Source organism: Humulus lupulus, chromosome 7 (genome assembly GCF_963169125.1).
Source record: "Humulus lupulus chromosome 7, drHumLupu1.1, whole genome shotgun sequence".
Taxonomy (NCBI): domain Eukaryota; kingdom Viridiplantae; phylum Streptophyta; class Magnoliopsida; order Rosales; family Cannabaceae; genus Humulus; species Humulus lupulus.
In genome coordinates, this window is record NC_084799.1 from 198,411,272 (window position 1) to 198,429,739 (window position 18,468).

The 18,468-nt window shown below is 34.4% G+C and overlaps 1 protein-coding gene across 1 annotated transcript; it reads right to left on the reverse strand.

Annotated features, from left to right (window-relative positions):
- Positions 1–3,519: 3,519 nt before the first annotated feature.
- On the reverse strand, positions 3,520–13,518 carry LOC133792557 (uncharacterized). Its single transcript, XM_062230465.1, has 4 exons — positions 13,278–13,518; positions 9,551–9,629; positions 6,625–6,709; positions 3,520–3,902 (listed from the first exon to the last, which is right to left on the reverse strand). The coding sequence occupies exons 1-4, from the start codon at positions 13,516–13,518 to the stop codon at positions 3,639–3,641; spliced, it is 669 nt and encodes a 222-aa protein (XP_062086449.1). The 3' UTR covers positions 3,520–3,638.
- Positions 13,519–18,468: the final 4,950 nt, after the last annotated feature.

An 18,468-nucleotide genomic window follows, 5' to 3' on the forward strand; every position in this document is an offset into this window, starting at 1 on the left:
AGGTTAGATCACATGGTAGTATATGATAACCCATCTAGGTCCCCTGTCTAATATCTGAGGTAGGGTAAACCATAACTCTAAACCATGAAAATGATAAACTTATCTTGGGGCTTGCTATCTAAGCAAGTCATATGCCCAAGCGACTAAAAACATAATCTTGGGGCTTGTTATCTAAACAAGTCATATGCCCAAGGACTACAAAACATATTATACATACACATATTATAGCATAAACATATCATAACATAAACATAACATATCATATAAACCTACAAGAACTATCCTATTTTCCTTACCAAAATACCAGGATGATGAGAACAAAGTCGGGATTTTGGAAAACTCCCAAAAACCATTAAAGAAAGAGATGAAGAGGAATGAACTAAACCATCGAGAAGATACTTACCAACAAGAAATCTCAAGTTCGAAGAACTTAGATGCCTAACCAAGAATAGAGAAGATTGGGTTAGGAATTGAGTAGAGAAAAACTATAAGAATGAACAATACAGAAAAAAAAAAACTAAGAATAGGAATACCTTTGAAATTTTTGTGACCGAACTACACCTCGAAACTGAAATACACTCTATGAACCTTACTTCCCAAGTGTCTAATAAGCTTAGAATGACAAAGCTTATAACACCAATCCAAGTGTTTTTCTCTCTATAGTCTCACTAGCACCTAGAAGGCTCTGATCAATGCTTGAAGAATGAATGAAAAAGCTTGGTGCTAGGTCCTACTTATAGAGTTCTAGGAATAAAAATCTTCTAATTATAATCCAAATTTAAATTTAAATTTAAAATACAATCCTAACTTCTAACTTTCTAAATCACGTAATTCTAAACTAACCTACAGTAAAATCAACATATCTGGAGCTGTAGGAATTTGATTTAGAATATCTTTATACTGTTCGAAAGCTAATTAAATTATCTACAACTTTTTAGAAATACTATTTTTTGAAATTCAAAACATAACTGGGTCAAAAATAGGTTGTAAGTTACAATACCCTAAAGTTACGAAAAATCTATTTAATTATCTAAATCACAAATAAATAAAATATCTAAATCACAAATAAATAAAATTGTGACAAATGTCAAGCTCCTAACAAATTCTGGTGAAGACTAAGTCTTATATTTCCCTTATTTTATCATTAAAATAATAATTCCTTAATAATCATATGACAAGTGTCATATTCCTATTGGCTCTATCTAAACTTTAGGAATAATCCATGCTCATGACAAATGTCATATTCTTATTAGCTCTATCTAAACCTTAAGTTATAATAATTATCATATTAGTAACCAGTAATATTAATCAAACCTTATGTTATAATTAATATTCTTAAACTATAAGCTAAACTTATAAAATCCATAACTATTGCTAGGAGTTTCCAACTAAGTCCCGGCTTGAACCAAAATCCACAATAATGAACATACTATAACTAATACTAGCTATTATTACTACTACTACTACTACTACTACTACTACTATCTAACTAACTAAGTAAATTCTGGGACTCTACAATTCTCCCTTACTACAAAGAATTTCTTCCTCGAAATTTACTTATCAAACAATTCCAGATACCGAGCTAACATGTCCTCCTCCTACTCCCACGTTGCCTCCCGTTCAGAACTATTACTCCATTAGACCTTGACTATCGGAAAACTCTTAGACTGTAACTCTTTCATCCCTCTATCTAGGATGCTGACCGGTCGTTCCTCATAACTCAAGTATTTTTGGAGTGCTATCGTATTGTACTTGTGGACGTGAGATGGGTCTGACACATACTTGCGTAACATTGAGATGTGGAACATGATGTGACTATCTGCTAGGGCTGGCGGTAGGGCTAGTCTATACACAACTGCTCCCACTTTGTCCAATATCTCAAAAGGACCTATAAATCAAGGACTAAGTTTGCCTTTCTTCCCAAACCGCTTCACACCTTTCATAGGAGATATTCTTAAGAAAACTTGATCTCCAACTTTGAATTCCACATCACGCTGCTTGGCATCCGCATAACTTTTCTAACGGCTTTGAGCATCGAGCATACACTTTCTAATCAGTGCTACTACATCCTGAGCTCCTCTAACAACTTCAGTTCCCAGTAGTTGACTTTCTCCTACCTAGTCATAATGAATGGTGATCGACACCTTCTTCCATAAAGAAACTCATAAGGTGCCATCCCGATCGTTGACTGGTTGCTATTGTTGTAGGAGAATTCTATCAGCGGCAAATACTCACTCCCAGATCTCGATGTAAACACCGATCCTCTATCGAATACTATTGTCTTAGAGATTCTATGCAGTCGTACAATTTCTTGGACTTAAACGTCTCCGTAAAGATCTGCTGTGTACGAAGTCTTAACAGACAGGAAATGAACTGACTTGGTTAATCTATCTATTACTATCCAAGCCGAATCATGCTGCTTACTTGTTCGTGGCAAACCCGTCACGAAATCTATGGCTATATCATCCCATTTCCATTTTGGAATGCTAAGTGGTTGCAATAAGCCTGCACGCCGCTGGTGTTCTGCTTTCATTTGCTGGCATACACTACTACAAAAATGGTTTTTTAGGACTAGCATTGCGAGTCCTAAAAAAATTTTTAGGACTCGCGGGACGCGAGTCCTCTATTTGAGAGCCTTAAAAACTGTTTTTAGGACTCACAACGCGAGTCCTAAAAAATATGTGCGAGTCCTAAAAAATCTGGTTGAGTGCCTTTAATTAAGTTTTTAGGACTCGCAATGCGAGTCCTAAAAAATCTGGTTGAGTGCCTTTAATTAAGTTTTTAGGACTCACATTGGGAGTCCTAAAAACATCTTTTTAGGACTCCCAATGTGAGTCCTAAAAACTTAATTAAAGGCAGTCAACCAGATTTTTTAGGACTCGCATTGCGAGTCCTAAAAACATTCTTTTAGGACTTGTTTTGCGAGTCCTAAAAACTTAATTAAAGGCACTCAACCAGATTTTTTAGGACTCGCATTGCGAGTCCTAAAAACATTCTTTTAGGACTCGCTTTGCGAGTCCTAAAAACTTAATTAAAGGCACTCAACCAGATTTTTTAGGACTCGCGGGTAATTTTTTAGGACTCGCTTTGCATGCCCTTAAAAGTAATTTTTTTTTTAAAAAAAACACAGCTACAATTTTAATTTTGATTTAAAAATATATATCCATTTGAGTGTCGAATATGTATCAAAAGAATTTTGAAAAGAAAATACTAAAAAAATGGCAAATTTTTTTTACAAAAAAGACTTTTTAGGACTAACAGACAACAATTATAATTCAAACTTATAAATAAGTAGACATGCACAACAATTATAAATATATATAATAGAAGGTATAGATAGTACTATTTCATAAAATGTTATTCATCCAGTACATAGAGGTATTTCAAAACAGTAGCAAACTACACTAAAATCAGCAACAAAATAGACCATAAATCTACCATATTAATCCATTAAAGAAGCATCAAAATAAACCATAAACACACCAAAATCCAGTCACAAAATACACCAAAAACCAATAGTGAAACACAAGTATAAAGCCATTAAAGCATAAGCAAAATACACTAAAGATGATATTCATTATTAGTCTAGGCTCAAAATCAGATCTGAACATATCCAACACAATCAAATGAAACATATTTTAACATAAAAAAATCAAGAAATAAAATAAATACTTGCTGCCGCCGCGAGCTATAGTGTCGCCGCCGTGAAGTTGAGAACCCCACCAGCCAGCCCCGAGCCCAGCCCAGCCACCGTCCCTGCTGAGCCCCTCCCTGCACTGTCGACCCAAGCCAAGCCCAGCCCAGCCCAACCTAAACCCCTCCCTGCGCCTTCGACCTCCAGCCAACCCCGAGCCCAGCTCAGCCACCTTCTCTGCCGATCCCCTCCCTGCCCAAGCCCCTCCCTACAAGGAATTAACAAACTAACTCATCCAACTACAATGCACAACTAGCTCATTTAAAAAAGCTTTGTTGTCTTTCCTTTATACATATACATACATTTTTAAAAAATCAGTCTTAAAATTTAAATATGAATAAATTTTGTAATAAATTAACCGATCAAAATAATAGCGTATCTAAATAATAGCTTAGCTTGTGTGGTATTCTTATTGACTATTAATTAATAAGGAAAATAATATCTTTAGTTCATATGAGCATTATAACTCATCACACTGGTTTATTTAATAAAAATAAACTCACTACACTAGTTTGGTTTGGCGAAAAGATATTAATTTTGGGTTGTTGAAAAAATATGACGATACCCCTTAGTATCCTAGTTTGATGTACTAAAGTACATGTTGGTAACCTATGAGCCATGTTTTGATTCTAATTTCCATCAAAAAACTCATTAGTAACATACAACAAAAAGATACTTTAAAAGTCATTAGTAATTCTCTACATAGGTTTTGGTTACGAGAACAACATTATAATAATATTGCATAAGTCTTGTTCGAGTAACTCTATTGGTAAAAAAGTAACTCGGTTGATACACAGGAGTAACTCGACTAATACATGTAAGATTTTCGTATTGGAATATAACAACTCAATTGCTACATAATAAAAGAGTAACCCACCTATTACATTTTGAGCAACTCATTAGTACACAAAAAGTAACCTAGTTGGTACATATTGAACCCACTTGTTGATAACAAAATATAACTAAGTTGGTATATATAGAGAGTAACCTTGTTAGTACATTTAGAGTAACTCAGAGTAATTTGGTGGTTACATATAGAGTAACTCATTATTATGTTTAAAGTAACTCGAATGGTAAATATTCGGATCACAAATTTATCATTGTGGCAATCATCTTTTTCATATTTCCACACAAAACTAAGTACAAAAAATTCTATAAAAAATCAGACAGCATATCCCCTAATTTACTAGCCTAGCCATAATCTCTCACAATAAATACCAACATGTCAAACAAATCAAACATCACACAGGTTTTCATCCATATGTCACCGCAGCACACAAAATTCTCAGAACCTACTTCACTAAGACATGCAAGTTCTCAAATCTTCCGTTATCACCGCAGCACACAGAATTCCCAGAACCTACTTCACTACGGATGAATATCTAAGATATTCAAACTCCACTAAAGTAATACATTTATCATTCAAAATTGTAAAATAATGAAAAATATAGGACCTAAATGATATCAAGATTTAGTGGTAACCAAATAGTTGAAAGTTGAGACACTCTACCTAGGTCCACTCCTACTCCTAGATATACTATGTAAAATTTCATAATCCAATATTTCTATCACTTGATGACAAAGCAAATATATGCAGAGCTCGTAGGTATACATAGGTCCTAGTAAGGCTATGTATATCTAATTCTAGCTATACTACATAATGATACAATTATTCATGTGGGCGAGGCAATACTTTTCATTAACTCTTATCTATCTAGCTAGCTCTACATTTTTAGAAATGTATAAAAACAAAAACAAGAGAAATAAATTATATCAATAAGACTATTTTCGTACCTGTTAATAAAAGTGCTTGCTGCAAAAACATTAAAATCTATAAGTGAAGAACTCCAACATTAATTATAGGTGTGTAATAGAATATGTTAATCATTGTTGCAAGTTGCAGAATCTCAAAAGAAGAATACAATGAAATGAATTTGAAAGAGTACAAATAAACCAATCAACTTCTCAAAAAACTAAATTACAAATCAATGAAACGAAATGAAACAAAGTGAAGAAAATGGGCTTTACACAGTACACGTTTAACCACAAAATTAAGCAATAATATGAATCCATATCAATCTATGTTTTCTGCTCTAATAAAACCAGTAAGGCTAACCAAACAGGTCCATTGTTTTGAGTACTTTTTAGCAGTTTTACCACTAAAGCTGAACATGTAAACATAATCAAAGGTTACAAAAATACAATCAGAACAACAACCACTTTTCAACCAATTTTTTGAAATATATATCTTATATGTATATATAGACAGACTTAGTGTCTATTGCCTACCCTATTTCAATTTTATATAAATATAGATAGTGCATGACATATACAAAACAATTGATACAAAAAAAAAAAAAAAAAAAAACAGTGGTATAAAGCAATACTCGGTGACAAAAAATGCACTAATCAATAAATTATGCAGACCAAGCATATTACACTAACAGAACAATAAATACAATGTATTAAGTGAGTACAACTTTTTGAGCAAAACAAAAATTACAACTGCAGCTATAACAAAACACTCATACAACAACCAAAACAATACTTCACCCTGTATATTATACCTAAGTGTCCACTTTGCCAGGTTATGAGTTGTGAAATTGATTTATCCTATTTAAAAGTCAATATCAGCTTTATCAAGTATTTCTATTTCTTAAGTTTTGTCAAAGTCTTCGAATAAGATACTCAATTCTTATTTTACTATATCAATCTTTTTTTCCATTATGGAGACTTTTTTCAGAGCCTTTAAACTTTGTAATGGATTTGTTGCTTTTGGCAGATGAATTGGAGGCATTTCCTAATAAAGTATTATAGTTTGCCCACCCTGGATTATGGTCCTAAGTTTGTCCCTGGTTGGGATAAAGTTTAACACATACTACATATATCTAATATCATAATCAAACCATTTACAGTCTGGATATTCACACCTTTATCGAGCAGTCACCAGATTGGTTACAACACGAGCATTGTCTATACCCCTGCTGCAGCTTTAGCCTCAGAATCCGTCTTTCCCTGTACAAATTTAGTTTAAAATGTGTATGTGTATATACAAGATGACAAATCCAGGCTCAAATATAAATATTCAAGTTTTAAAATTAGACGTGGATTTGGAAGCCTTCAAAATTCTGAGAATTAAACACAAGATGACAAATCCAGATTCAGCTTACAAAAAATTCAATGAAAACACACCTCAACTTATGGTTGGAGCAAATTTACAAATTGAAGCATTGCAATTGGCAGAAAGTAGCATGAATCTAAAATTTATTTGTTAAAGTAATCTCGTGGAGCTGTGTCACTAGACATAAGGAAGCTACAATAATAGTTTACCCTTCCAACTCACTAAACAAAGTTGAACAATTTACAAGCACTAGTTAGAAAAATTGAGAGAACCCATCAAAAACGACATTGTAGAGAAAAATTACATCAATCTTAGTTGCTTGTGTAACCATGGTTCTCTCAAGCATTTTGGCAAACACCTTCCATACATGACTTTCGTTTTTTTTTTAAATTATTGTGCTTCGATTGTTACTATCTGTTCTAATTAATTAACGCATATAAACTCATCCAAAATTATATAAATATATGAAACATAACTAAATAAAACGTGTTTTTGAAAATCTTTAAAATATTCACTAATATAGAATTAATCTTTATATATCATTAACTAGAAAATATGTGAAAAGCTATAAAATTGAAATTACACCAATAATTATGTAAACTATAGCCTGTCCACTGCACATGGAAAGTCTAGAATAGTATGATCACAATGGTAAATATAGATATATATATATATGTACATATATATATAACATTACAAAATAACTCAACGATACTAATAAGTTGGTTCCTTTTTCGTTCGAATTAGCTAACAGAGATTTAACTGTTTTTTTTCCATCAATACAAATATCTTTGACCCCACCAAAATTATATATATATATATTTATTTATTCCAACACCATCTTTATGATATTTCATACACAATATTTAAGGTTCATATCCCATTGAGATATTCCAAATCAAACTGTTTTTGCCATATCAAAAGTTCCACTCCAATCTTCCTATAAGATAAAGCTCTCTAAAATTGATCTTAATCTTTCTTATTTTCAACACAAAATATAAGGCCATAGCCACAAGGGAGTTGTGTGACTAACTAAGTCTAAGACTAAGATAAACAGCCACACATAAAAAATAAGTAAGGATTCACAATCCACACACAAAAATGAATGATAAAATTCATGAAAATACCCGACTCTATCAACGAAGGGAAGAACACATGACTTATCAATACCAGCTATTAATAATCTACAACCCATAACATAAGAGATTAAAAAAAAACATAAAAATCATTCAATTTACTCGTATGTTTCGCTGAAGCATTCCATCAAACACTTAATAAGCATTTTTTGAGTAAAGCTAAAGCTTAGTGTTGTATAAATTTGTGAATTCGAAAGACATCCAAAGGAGAAGCATCAAAACATTGATTCACTTACAAATCAAAATTGAGTGGAAAACAATATTTATTTGTATATTAAAACTTTAAATTATATAATTACCCTATATTATAATCTGAAATTATTACCCTATATTAAAATCTAAAATTATAATATTATAACTTAGTAATTGAAATAAGAAAAAGATACACTTTGTAATTGAAATGATATTATTTTATTAGTAGAAACACCTATATTTGAGTTCGAATACTGGTTTTCAAGAGTGTTGAGAGAACATTAAGGTTTCTACTAGGAAGACATTGAGTGTTTTATAATTGTAATGAGAGCCTAGTTCATCTTGTACTATGTGAGATTAGTGGATTAGGCAAAGGGAAATACCACATACAATCTGACCGAATTAAGTAAATCTTGGTGTGTTGTGTTCTTGTTCCCTAAAATAAATTACTGCAATTTACTAATGGTAAAAGAAACCGTATGTATTACATGATATATTTAATTAATGCCTCTATTAACTTTTATGTCCTTTCAACAAATTTTACCTATTGAATTTTATGTCACTAATAACTTTTCCAACTCTAATTTATAAACCTAAGTCCAAAAGTTGTTTGTGGTGAACATGTAAACATAGCAAGAAAGACACACAAAAAAGAAGAAAATTAAAATAAATGATTGACGTGAACTCTTGAGAATGGAAATAACTAACTATATTGTGTCCATTCATTAAAGCTTCCAAGTTATGGCCACTTTACCTTTTAGGAAAGAGTTTTATAAGGGGCAAGTAGAGAGAATGGAGCCATCCTTACCATGCTTACGGGCACATAATAGAGATCAAGCCATTTGACAAAGAAATGCCAATACTATATAGTTTTTATATGAACATAGTATGTGAATGTGACAATTAGGATGAGAATGTACAAAAAAAAAATCTTCCTTATAACTAAAATCATCATGAAGTGTTTAGAAACTTTAATAAAATTAGAATTGTAATCATTTTTACAAGATAAAACTAGAATTTCTTTTTTTGAAAAAAAAGCAGAAACTTAGAAGAGGCATTTCATCAAACACATTGTAAGCAACTGTGAAAGACTGTAAAACAGAAAGCATTTTATCAAACAGTTAGCAATCAATTAGGAATGAAAGACACTACAAAAAGATAAACTACTGAGAAACTTTTTCAAGACTACCTATATCTATAACAATTATTTAAAAGAACAAATACAAAAAATAGAGTTGTTACATTGTTAATTACTTTATTAAAAAAAATCACAAAAAGAATTGAAATTGCATAAACCAAACATCACGAGTCAAGTGATTGATTACAAATATCATAAAAATGATAGACTGAAGACCATTAATTCAAAGTCAAAATTAGTAAAACAACATGAGAGAGAGGGGGGCTTGCCTGAGTTCAAAGCCAAACTGGTAATTGAGAATAGAAATAGGAGAAGCTAGAGGAAGAGTAGATGTTGTACACAAATGATCTTACGCTAATGAACGGTCCAGATTTAGTTTGACCAGAAAAGAAAAATGAGGCAGAACCCACGCTTGCTGGAGGCGTTCACCACTGTCGCCGTCGCCGTTCACCCAGCTGCCGCCGAGCCGCCGTTCGCCCAGCAGCCCTAGATCGTGTGATGAATAAATCCGCAAATGGCTGATGAGTTTTCTATTTTGTGTATTTTAACCTTATAATTTCGAAAAAGTCATAGTTTATTTTATGCTTTTTACTTCAAAATAATTAAGGACTTGTTTGGAGTGTCCTTAATATTTTTTTTAGGACTTGCTTATAAAAGAATATTAAGACTCCCAAAGCAAGTCCTTAAATGTTTTAAGTGAAATACTTATTTTTTAGCTCAGATTTTTTAGGACTCGCAGATTCTTTTAGGACACTCATTGCGAGTCCTAAAAGAGTATCAAGGACTCCCAAAGCAAGTCCTTAAAAATATTAAGTAAGACACTTTTTTTTAGTCCAGATTTTTTAGGACTCGCAGATTCTTTTAGGACACTCATTGTGAGTCCTAAAAGAGTATTAAAGACTCCCAAAACAAGTCCTTAAAAATATTAAGTGAAACACTTATTTTTATAGCCCAGATTTTTTTAGGACTCGCATTTTCTTTTAGGACACTCATTGCGAGTCCTAAATTGCATTTTTTCAGGACTCTCAATGAGTGTCCTAAAAACTTCATAAATATTTTTAAGGACTTGCATTTATGTGCGTGTCCTAAAAAAGTGTCCCGTAAAGGGTATTTTGTAGTAGTGATACTAGACACTTAGACACAAATTCTGCTATGTCCTTCTTCATCCCTAGCCACCAATACATTGCCTTGATGTCGTGTGCCATCTTGGTCGACCCTGGGTAAACTGAGTACGGGGTATTGTACCCTTCTTCTAGAATCTTTACCTTAATCCCTTGATCACTTGGTACGCATACCCGATCCTTATATCTTAATAACCCTTGACTTGATATTGAGAAATCCGTGGCCTTCCCTTCTCTAACTACATCTATATGTGTTAGTAACGTGTCATCATGCACTTGCCCAGTCTGTTTATCTTCTAATGGACTTGACTAAATGGACAAGTTAGCCAGTTTACCAATGACTACTTCTATTCCAGCATTGATCAGCTCCTACTGTACCGAATTTTCTATTCCAACTAACGCTGCTAGACTTCCATAATTCTTCCTACTTAGCACATCAGCAACTACATTTTCCTTGAGGTGTAGGCTATCACCTTATCATTATGCATCAGCACACAACCCAATCCTTACTTCGACGCACCGCAATAGACTACAAACTTATCATTGGGTGTCGGTACACAAAGTGCTAGTGTTGAGCATATCCTTAAGCAACTGGAAACTCTCTTCACACTTATTTGTCCAGTTGAACCTTTGTTGCTTCTGGGTCAAGTTGGTAAGTGGAGTGGCTATCTTAGAAAATATTTTTACGAATCTCCTATAATAACCTGCTAATCCCAGAAAACTCCTTACTTCGGATGCGTTCTTTGGTCTTGGCCAATCCTTCAGAGCCTCTACCTTTGATGGGTCTACTGCAACTCCGTCCTTGGATATAATGTGCCCGAGGAACGCCACTTGCGAAAGCCAAAACTCGCATTTCTTGAACTTGGCGTAGAGTTGATTCTCCTTTAGTCGTGACAAAATCAATCTCAAATGTTCCTCGTGCTCTTCTGCATCCTTGGAGTATACTAAGCTGTCGTCGATGAACACTACAACGAATTTATCTAATTAGTCCTTGAAGACCCTATTCATCAAGTCCATAAATGCGGCTGGAGCATTGGTAAGACCGAAAGACATAACTAAGAACTCGTAATGCCCATAACGAGTTCTAAAAGTCATCTTGGGATTATCCTCTTCTCGTACTTTGAGCTGTGATACCCAGTCCGTAGATCAATCTTTGAAAACACGGTTGCCCCTCGGAGTTGATCAAACAAGTCGTCAAGTCGGGGTAGCGGGTACTTATTGTTAATTGTCACCTTATTAAGCTCGTGATAATCTATACACATATGCATACTTCTGTCCTTCTTCTTCACAAATAGAACCGGTGCTCCCCATAGCGAATGGCTCAGTGCCCGGTACTAGTTCGATTGTGAAGTCTATCTTCCGAGTCGGTGGCAATCCTGTTAGTTGCCAGGAAATACCTCTAGGAATTCCTTTACATTGAGGAAGTCTCCAACTTTTTGTGGTGTTTCCTTTACCACATACGCAACGCTAGCTAAGAATTCTTGACACCCTTTTTTTTCTATCATTCTTTGGGCTTTAAGAGTTGATATTAGCGATGTACGTAGTCTTAAAACTTTTCCCATATAGCATCGTTTTTGACCGTCAGGAGTCTCGAACATCACTTGCTTACGTCTACTATCGATGGTTACACCATGCCTTGCTAGCCAGTCCATTCCTAATATCATGTCGAAATCTTTAATCTCCAGTTCTATCAGGTCTCCTTCTAGTTCTACGTCCTCAATTTTGATTGGGACGCCTCGTACTATCCGTGATGATAGGACTACTTCACCCGAAGGCAACTATGTCACAAACCTAGTTCTACAAGGTTTGTCTAATTTCTCTATCATTCCTAATGAGATATACGAGTATATTGCTCCCAAATCAAGTGATACTAGAACATATACTATCGAGGATAGGAATCTGACCTGTAACTGCTTGTTACTAGCATGGGCTCTTCCCTGGGTCAAGGCAAAGACTTTGGTCTGGAACCATCGTTTAATCCCTCTTCTCCTTCTGCTTGAGCTGTGGACATTACTTCTTTCGATGACTTTCCTAACCACAGTTGAAACATCCCTTGATATTTCTTTTGGCCCTTAGAGCATTGCGGGTATTCTACATAACCCGACTTATTGCCTCCATTGTTTTTCCGTGCTCTTTTATCACCATTGGCATACTTATCATTAGGATGCCTTCTTTTCTGACCTTTACTATTACTGTTGCTATGCTGACGGCTGTTGTTGTGGTTGTTTCAACCATTTTGAGGTTGACCCTGCTGTTTAGGCTCAGGCCTACTAGCCTTCTCCTTACTAACATTTGCCTGAAGCCTTTCTACTTCTATTGTCGTTTCTAGAACATCGACATAGGTATTATTTCCCGAGTTTGCTAGCTTAACCCCTAATTCAATCTTTGGTCTAAGTCCTCTAACGAACTTGGTCACCCTCATAAAGTCAGTTGGAACCAACTCTGGTGCAAACTTGGCTAATCTGTCGAATTGCCAAGCATATTCTACTACTGTTAAGTTGCCCTGCTTCAAACTAGTGAACTCCTCGACCCTTGTAATGATGACTGCCAAGTTGTAATACTTCTTGTGGAACAGCTCCACAAATCTTGTCCATATCATGGGGGCGACATCGTTAGTCTGCTGAACTAAGTCCCACCATATTCTAGCATCCTTCTTAAGCAGAGACGAAATGTAGGATATACGGTCTACGTTGCCGAGATTCATATGCGCTAGGATCGACTCTACATTTCTGAGCCATTCTTCTGCCTTAAAGGGTTCTATTGTCCCTTCAAAGTTTGGAGCGTGTTGCTTACGAAACTGCTCATAGATTGGCTCCATGTGTTAACCAGGGTATGGCGCATAGTTCGCCATTGGCCATCCCCCTTAAGGACCTACTTGATGGGGTACTTGAGCCATCTACTGAGGGTTTGGTTGCGACTGAGGTGGAGGCTGAGTTTGAGTCTGCTGTCGCTCTTGCAATTTCTGCAGTATTGTCAACCGACGGCGGCGGCGCTCTCTCTTTAGTAGCAGCATTGGTTGCACGCCTTCCCCTTCTGCGAACTGGAGGGGCTTCATAAGTTTCAAGTGCAACGCTTAAGGCATTGGCGTTGTTGTGAGTAGATCTTCTGAGCGACATCTTCAGCAAAAGTTCTAACAGTCGAGAACATGTTAAAACTTACCCTATTAGGCTCTAAGGCAAAACTTAATCTAAGCAAACATAACTCGGACCTATTAATTATGACTTCTTATGAAAAAAAAAATGTGTGAGCCTTCTTTATAATTAGGGTGTGTTTCTAAACTTTAAAAATAAGCCATCTTTATTATTTTCTAAGTGTGTTTCTAATTATCCTATATGACTTAATTCTCAGGCTCGAAACTCATCGTTGTTCCAAAGTTAACCATACTGAGGGAGGGCTGGGATTAGTAAAATCGTTCCCACTACTATGGCCCCCTAACTCTCAATATAGAAACTTGGTTCATTGATTTGTATCCACCCTCACCGAACTTAGTCAATATTTATTTTATTTATTATTTATTATGATTGCAAAAGAAAAATCAAACTCATACATGATAACAAAATAACCATGATATTAATTTGGAGAAAGGTTTTCACTATATACAATCATTTTGCAAAGATAATAAATAAAATAAATAAAGAAAATAAACTAATTTACAGGTATTCTTAACTGAAAACATAAGGGCTAGAACGTTTTACTAACACATAATCGTAAAAACTAAAACATAAACACTTACATTGGTGGTTAGATTCGGAGCTTGATCGGGTGTATCAAGGAGAACTTCATGCTAATGGACCATTGCTCTGATACCAACTGTAATGACCCAACTATTTCTAAGACCTTGGACCATTAGATCTACTATACATAACTACTATTTTGGGAAAGATACAAAAGAAATAATATAACTAACTTTATTAACTCTTGAAATATTGTATCAAATACATAATAATAGAAAATATGGCATGGGTACCCATTGTTTAAAACATAAAACATAATTTTAAACTAAAGAAAATTATTTACAAAACTAAATGCGAAAAAAACATGATTTAAAAGACTAAAACTAAATAACTTCATCATTGATCGACACGCAGTCCACACATTCCATCCATCCTCAACACACAAGCCAAGCTACCATGAATCCTTCTGCCTTCCATATTCATTTTCCTGCATCACACTAAAAATAAAGGTATGAACCTAGTGCCCAGCAAGGAAAACCTACTAAAAATATACAAAAGCATAAAACTACATTATAAACATAAACTATAAAACATATGACTATAAAAACATATACCATATATCATAAGCATACACTATAAAACATATGGCGATAAGAACATATACCATATATCATAAGCATACACTATAAAACATATGGCTATAAGAACATATACCATATAGGACTACAATATTAATGGCCATTAACTCATTAACATGGCATGCGATAAACCATCTTGGTACCCTGTCTAATATCTGAGGTAGGTTAGATCACATGGTAGTATATGATAACCCATCTAGGTCCCCTGTCTAATATCTGAGGTAGAGTAAACCATAACTCTAAACCATGAAAATGATAAACTAATCTTGGGGCTTGCTATCTAAGTAAGTCATATGCCCAAGCGACTAAAAACATAATCTTGGGGCTTGTTATCTAAACAAGTCATATGCCGAAGGACCTACAAAACATATTATACATATACATATTATAGCATAAACATATCATAACATAAACATAACATATCATACAAACATACAAGATCTATCCTATTTTTCTTACCAAAATACCAGGATGATAAGAACAAAGTCGGAATTTTGGAACACTCCTAAAAACCATTAATAGAGAGGTGAGTTTTCTAAAAGAAAGAGATGAAGAGGAATGAACTAAACCATCGAGAAGATACTTACCAACAAGAAATCTCGAGTTCGAAGAACTTAGATGCCTAACCAAGAATAGAGAAGATTGGGTTAGGAATTGAGTAGAGAAAAACTATAAGAACTAACAATACAGAAAAGGAACTAAGAATAGGAATACCTTTGAAATTGCTATGACCGAACTACACCTCGAAACTGAAATACACTCTATGAACCTTACTTCCCAAGTGTCTAATAAGCTTAGAATGACAAAGCTTATAACCCCAACCCAAGTGTTTATCACTCTATAGTCTCACTAGCACCTAGAAGGCTCTGATCAATGCTTGAAGAATGAATGAAAAAGCTTGGTGCTAGGTCCTATTTATAGAGTTCTAGGAATAAAAATCTTCTAATTATAATCCAAATTTAAATTTAAATTTAAAATACAATCCTAACTTCTAACTTTCTAAATCCCGTAACTCTAAACTAATCTATAGTAAAATCAACATATCTGGAGCTGTAGGACTTTGATTTAGAATATCTTTATACCGTTAGAAAGCTAATTAAATTATCTACAATGTTTTAGAAATACTATTTTTCGAAATTCATAACATAACTCAGTCAAAAATAGGTCGAAATTTACAGTACCCTAAAGTTACGAAAAATCTATTTAATTATCTAAATCACAAATAAATAAAATTGTGACAAATGTCAATCTTCTTACAAATTTTGGTGAAAACTAAGTCTTATATTTCCCTTATTTTATCATTAAAATAATAATTCCTTAATAATCATACGTATGACATGTGTCATATTCCTATTGGCTCTATCTAAACTTTAGGAATAATCCATGCTCATGACAAATGTCATATTCTTATTAGCTCTATCTAAACCTTATGTTATAATAATTATCATATTAATAACCAGCAATATTAATCAAACCTTATGTTATAATTAATATTCTTAAACTATAAGCTAAACTTATAAAATCCATAACTATTGCTAGGAGTTTCCAACTAAGTCCGGGCTTGAACAAAAATCCACAGTAATGAACAAACTACTACTACTGCTGCTGCTGCTGCTGCTGCTGCTGCTGCTAGTAAATTCTAGGACTCTACAATTCTCCCCTACTACAAAGAATTTCGTCCTCGAAATTTACTTATCAAACAATTCCGGATACCGAGCTAACATGTCCTCCTCCAACTCCCACGTTGCCTCCCGTTCAGAACTATTACTCCATAAGACCTTGACTATCGGAAAACTCTTAGATCGTAACTCTTTCATCCCTCTATCTAGGATGTTAACCGGTCGTTCCTCGTAACTCAAGTATTTTTAGAGTGCTATCGTATCGTACTTGAGGACGTGAGATGGGTCTGACAAATACTTGCATAACATTGAGATGTGGAACATGTTGTGACTATCTGCTAGGGCTGACGGTTGGGCTAGTACATACGCAACTGCTCCCACTTTGTCCAATATCTCAAAAGGACCTATAAATCAAGGACTAAGTTTACCTTTCTTCCCAAACCGCTTCACACCTTTCATAGGAGATATTCTTAAGAAAACTTGATCTCCGACTTTGAATTCCACATCACGCTGCTTGGCATTCGCATAACTTTTCTAACGGCTTTGAGCAGTGAGCATACACTTTCTCATCAGTGCTACTACATCCTGAGCTCCTCCAACATCTTCAGATCCAAGTAGTTGCCTTTCTCCTACCTCGTCATAATGAATGGCGATCAACACCTTCTTCCATAAAGCAACTTATAAGGTGCCATCTCGACATTTGAAGATGACACATTGGCCGAGTATGAAGATGATGAGGATGACGACAATGTTCTAGTCGATAGTGATAGTGATAGTGGTTTTCATAATGATGTTGTAGTTAGTGATGATGATGACAGTGATATGTAATTTAAACAAGTATATGTAACTTTTTATTTAATTCAATGAAAACTTTATTTATTATCATTAATTAATGATAGTATTAGATATAGGTACACATGCACCTATTGGATGCCTTGGGGATAATTAATGTATTCATGTACTAGATCTCATTTTTTCAAGATATTTGATGAAATATCTTGAAGAAATGAGAATTAGTACATGATTGCTTACTATCTCGAAGGGATCCACTAGGTTGGAATAGGGTAGGTTGGGAAATACCATAAGTAATAAAATGTTAATTTTATAACAAAAAACAATAGACATACACAATTTGAATTAGTTAATTAATGAATATTTTATGTAGAATGACCGAACCAAGTAATGACACAGGTGGTGGCTCCAAGAGGGGCGGGGGAGCTTATTACATTGCCAATATCGAGAAAGAGCTGGCCACCAAAAAAGTTAGCCATCTGAAAGTAGAGTTTGATGCACAAACTGGAAAAGCTATTAGAGTTTTGCAAGTGGTTCAACAATTCCATGGCTCGTTATTTGTGTAACACCATTCTCCCAACTACAAGGAACAAGTAAAACTAGCTGATATCCAAGTTATTCGACAGAGGCTATCTGTACGCATTTTTTAGACCTTTAATAACTCACTATTTAAGATTTTGTCTATCTTCATAATATTTTAACAAATTCCAAATTTAATTGTGATTTTAGGAAAAATTTATTTATCCACAAGACAATCAAGTAATCAACGATGCCATGGTAAGACAAATGCAAAAGCATCTGACTGATTGGCGCCTCACGATGAAGAAACACTGGGTAGAGGTTGGAGGAGAGGTGGACAACGAGAGAGCAAAGTCAAAACCTTTTGGGTCGATTACTTCTTCTGATTGGGCAATTCTATGCGATTTTTGGGCTTCTGATTCTCAGCAGGTATGCCGTAGATTTTACATTAATTTTTAATTATAAAATTACAATTCAGATTAATGAGTACTATTTTCTGTTTGAAGCGTATATCAAAGAAAAATAAAGAACCTCGAGCAAAAATGACCATACTAGGAGGACACTGTTCCAAATCCATCGTTGCCCATGTTTATGATCACAAAAATTATAATAACCTATATCCTTACATTTATGAAAATATTATAAAGGTAACAATGTTTAAATAATTTACCTTTTTAGATGGACCTGTCTACTGGCGAGCTTCCGAGCATGATAGACACATTCGAGCACCTCCACAATAAGAAGGATAAGTGGATTAGTGATGTAGCGGCAACAAAACAAGTAAGTTGCATAACCTTAACTAATTTATGATCATTTAACTTTAA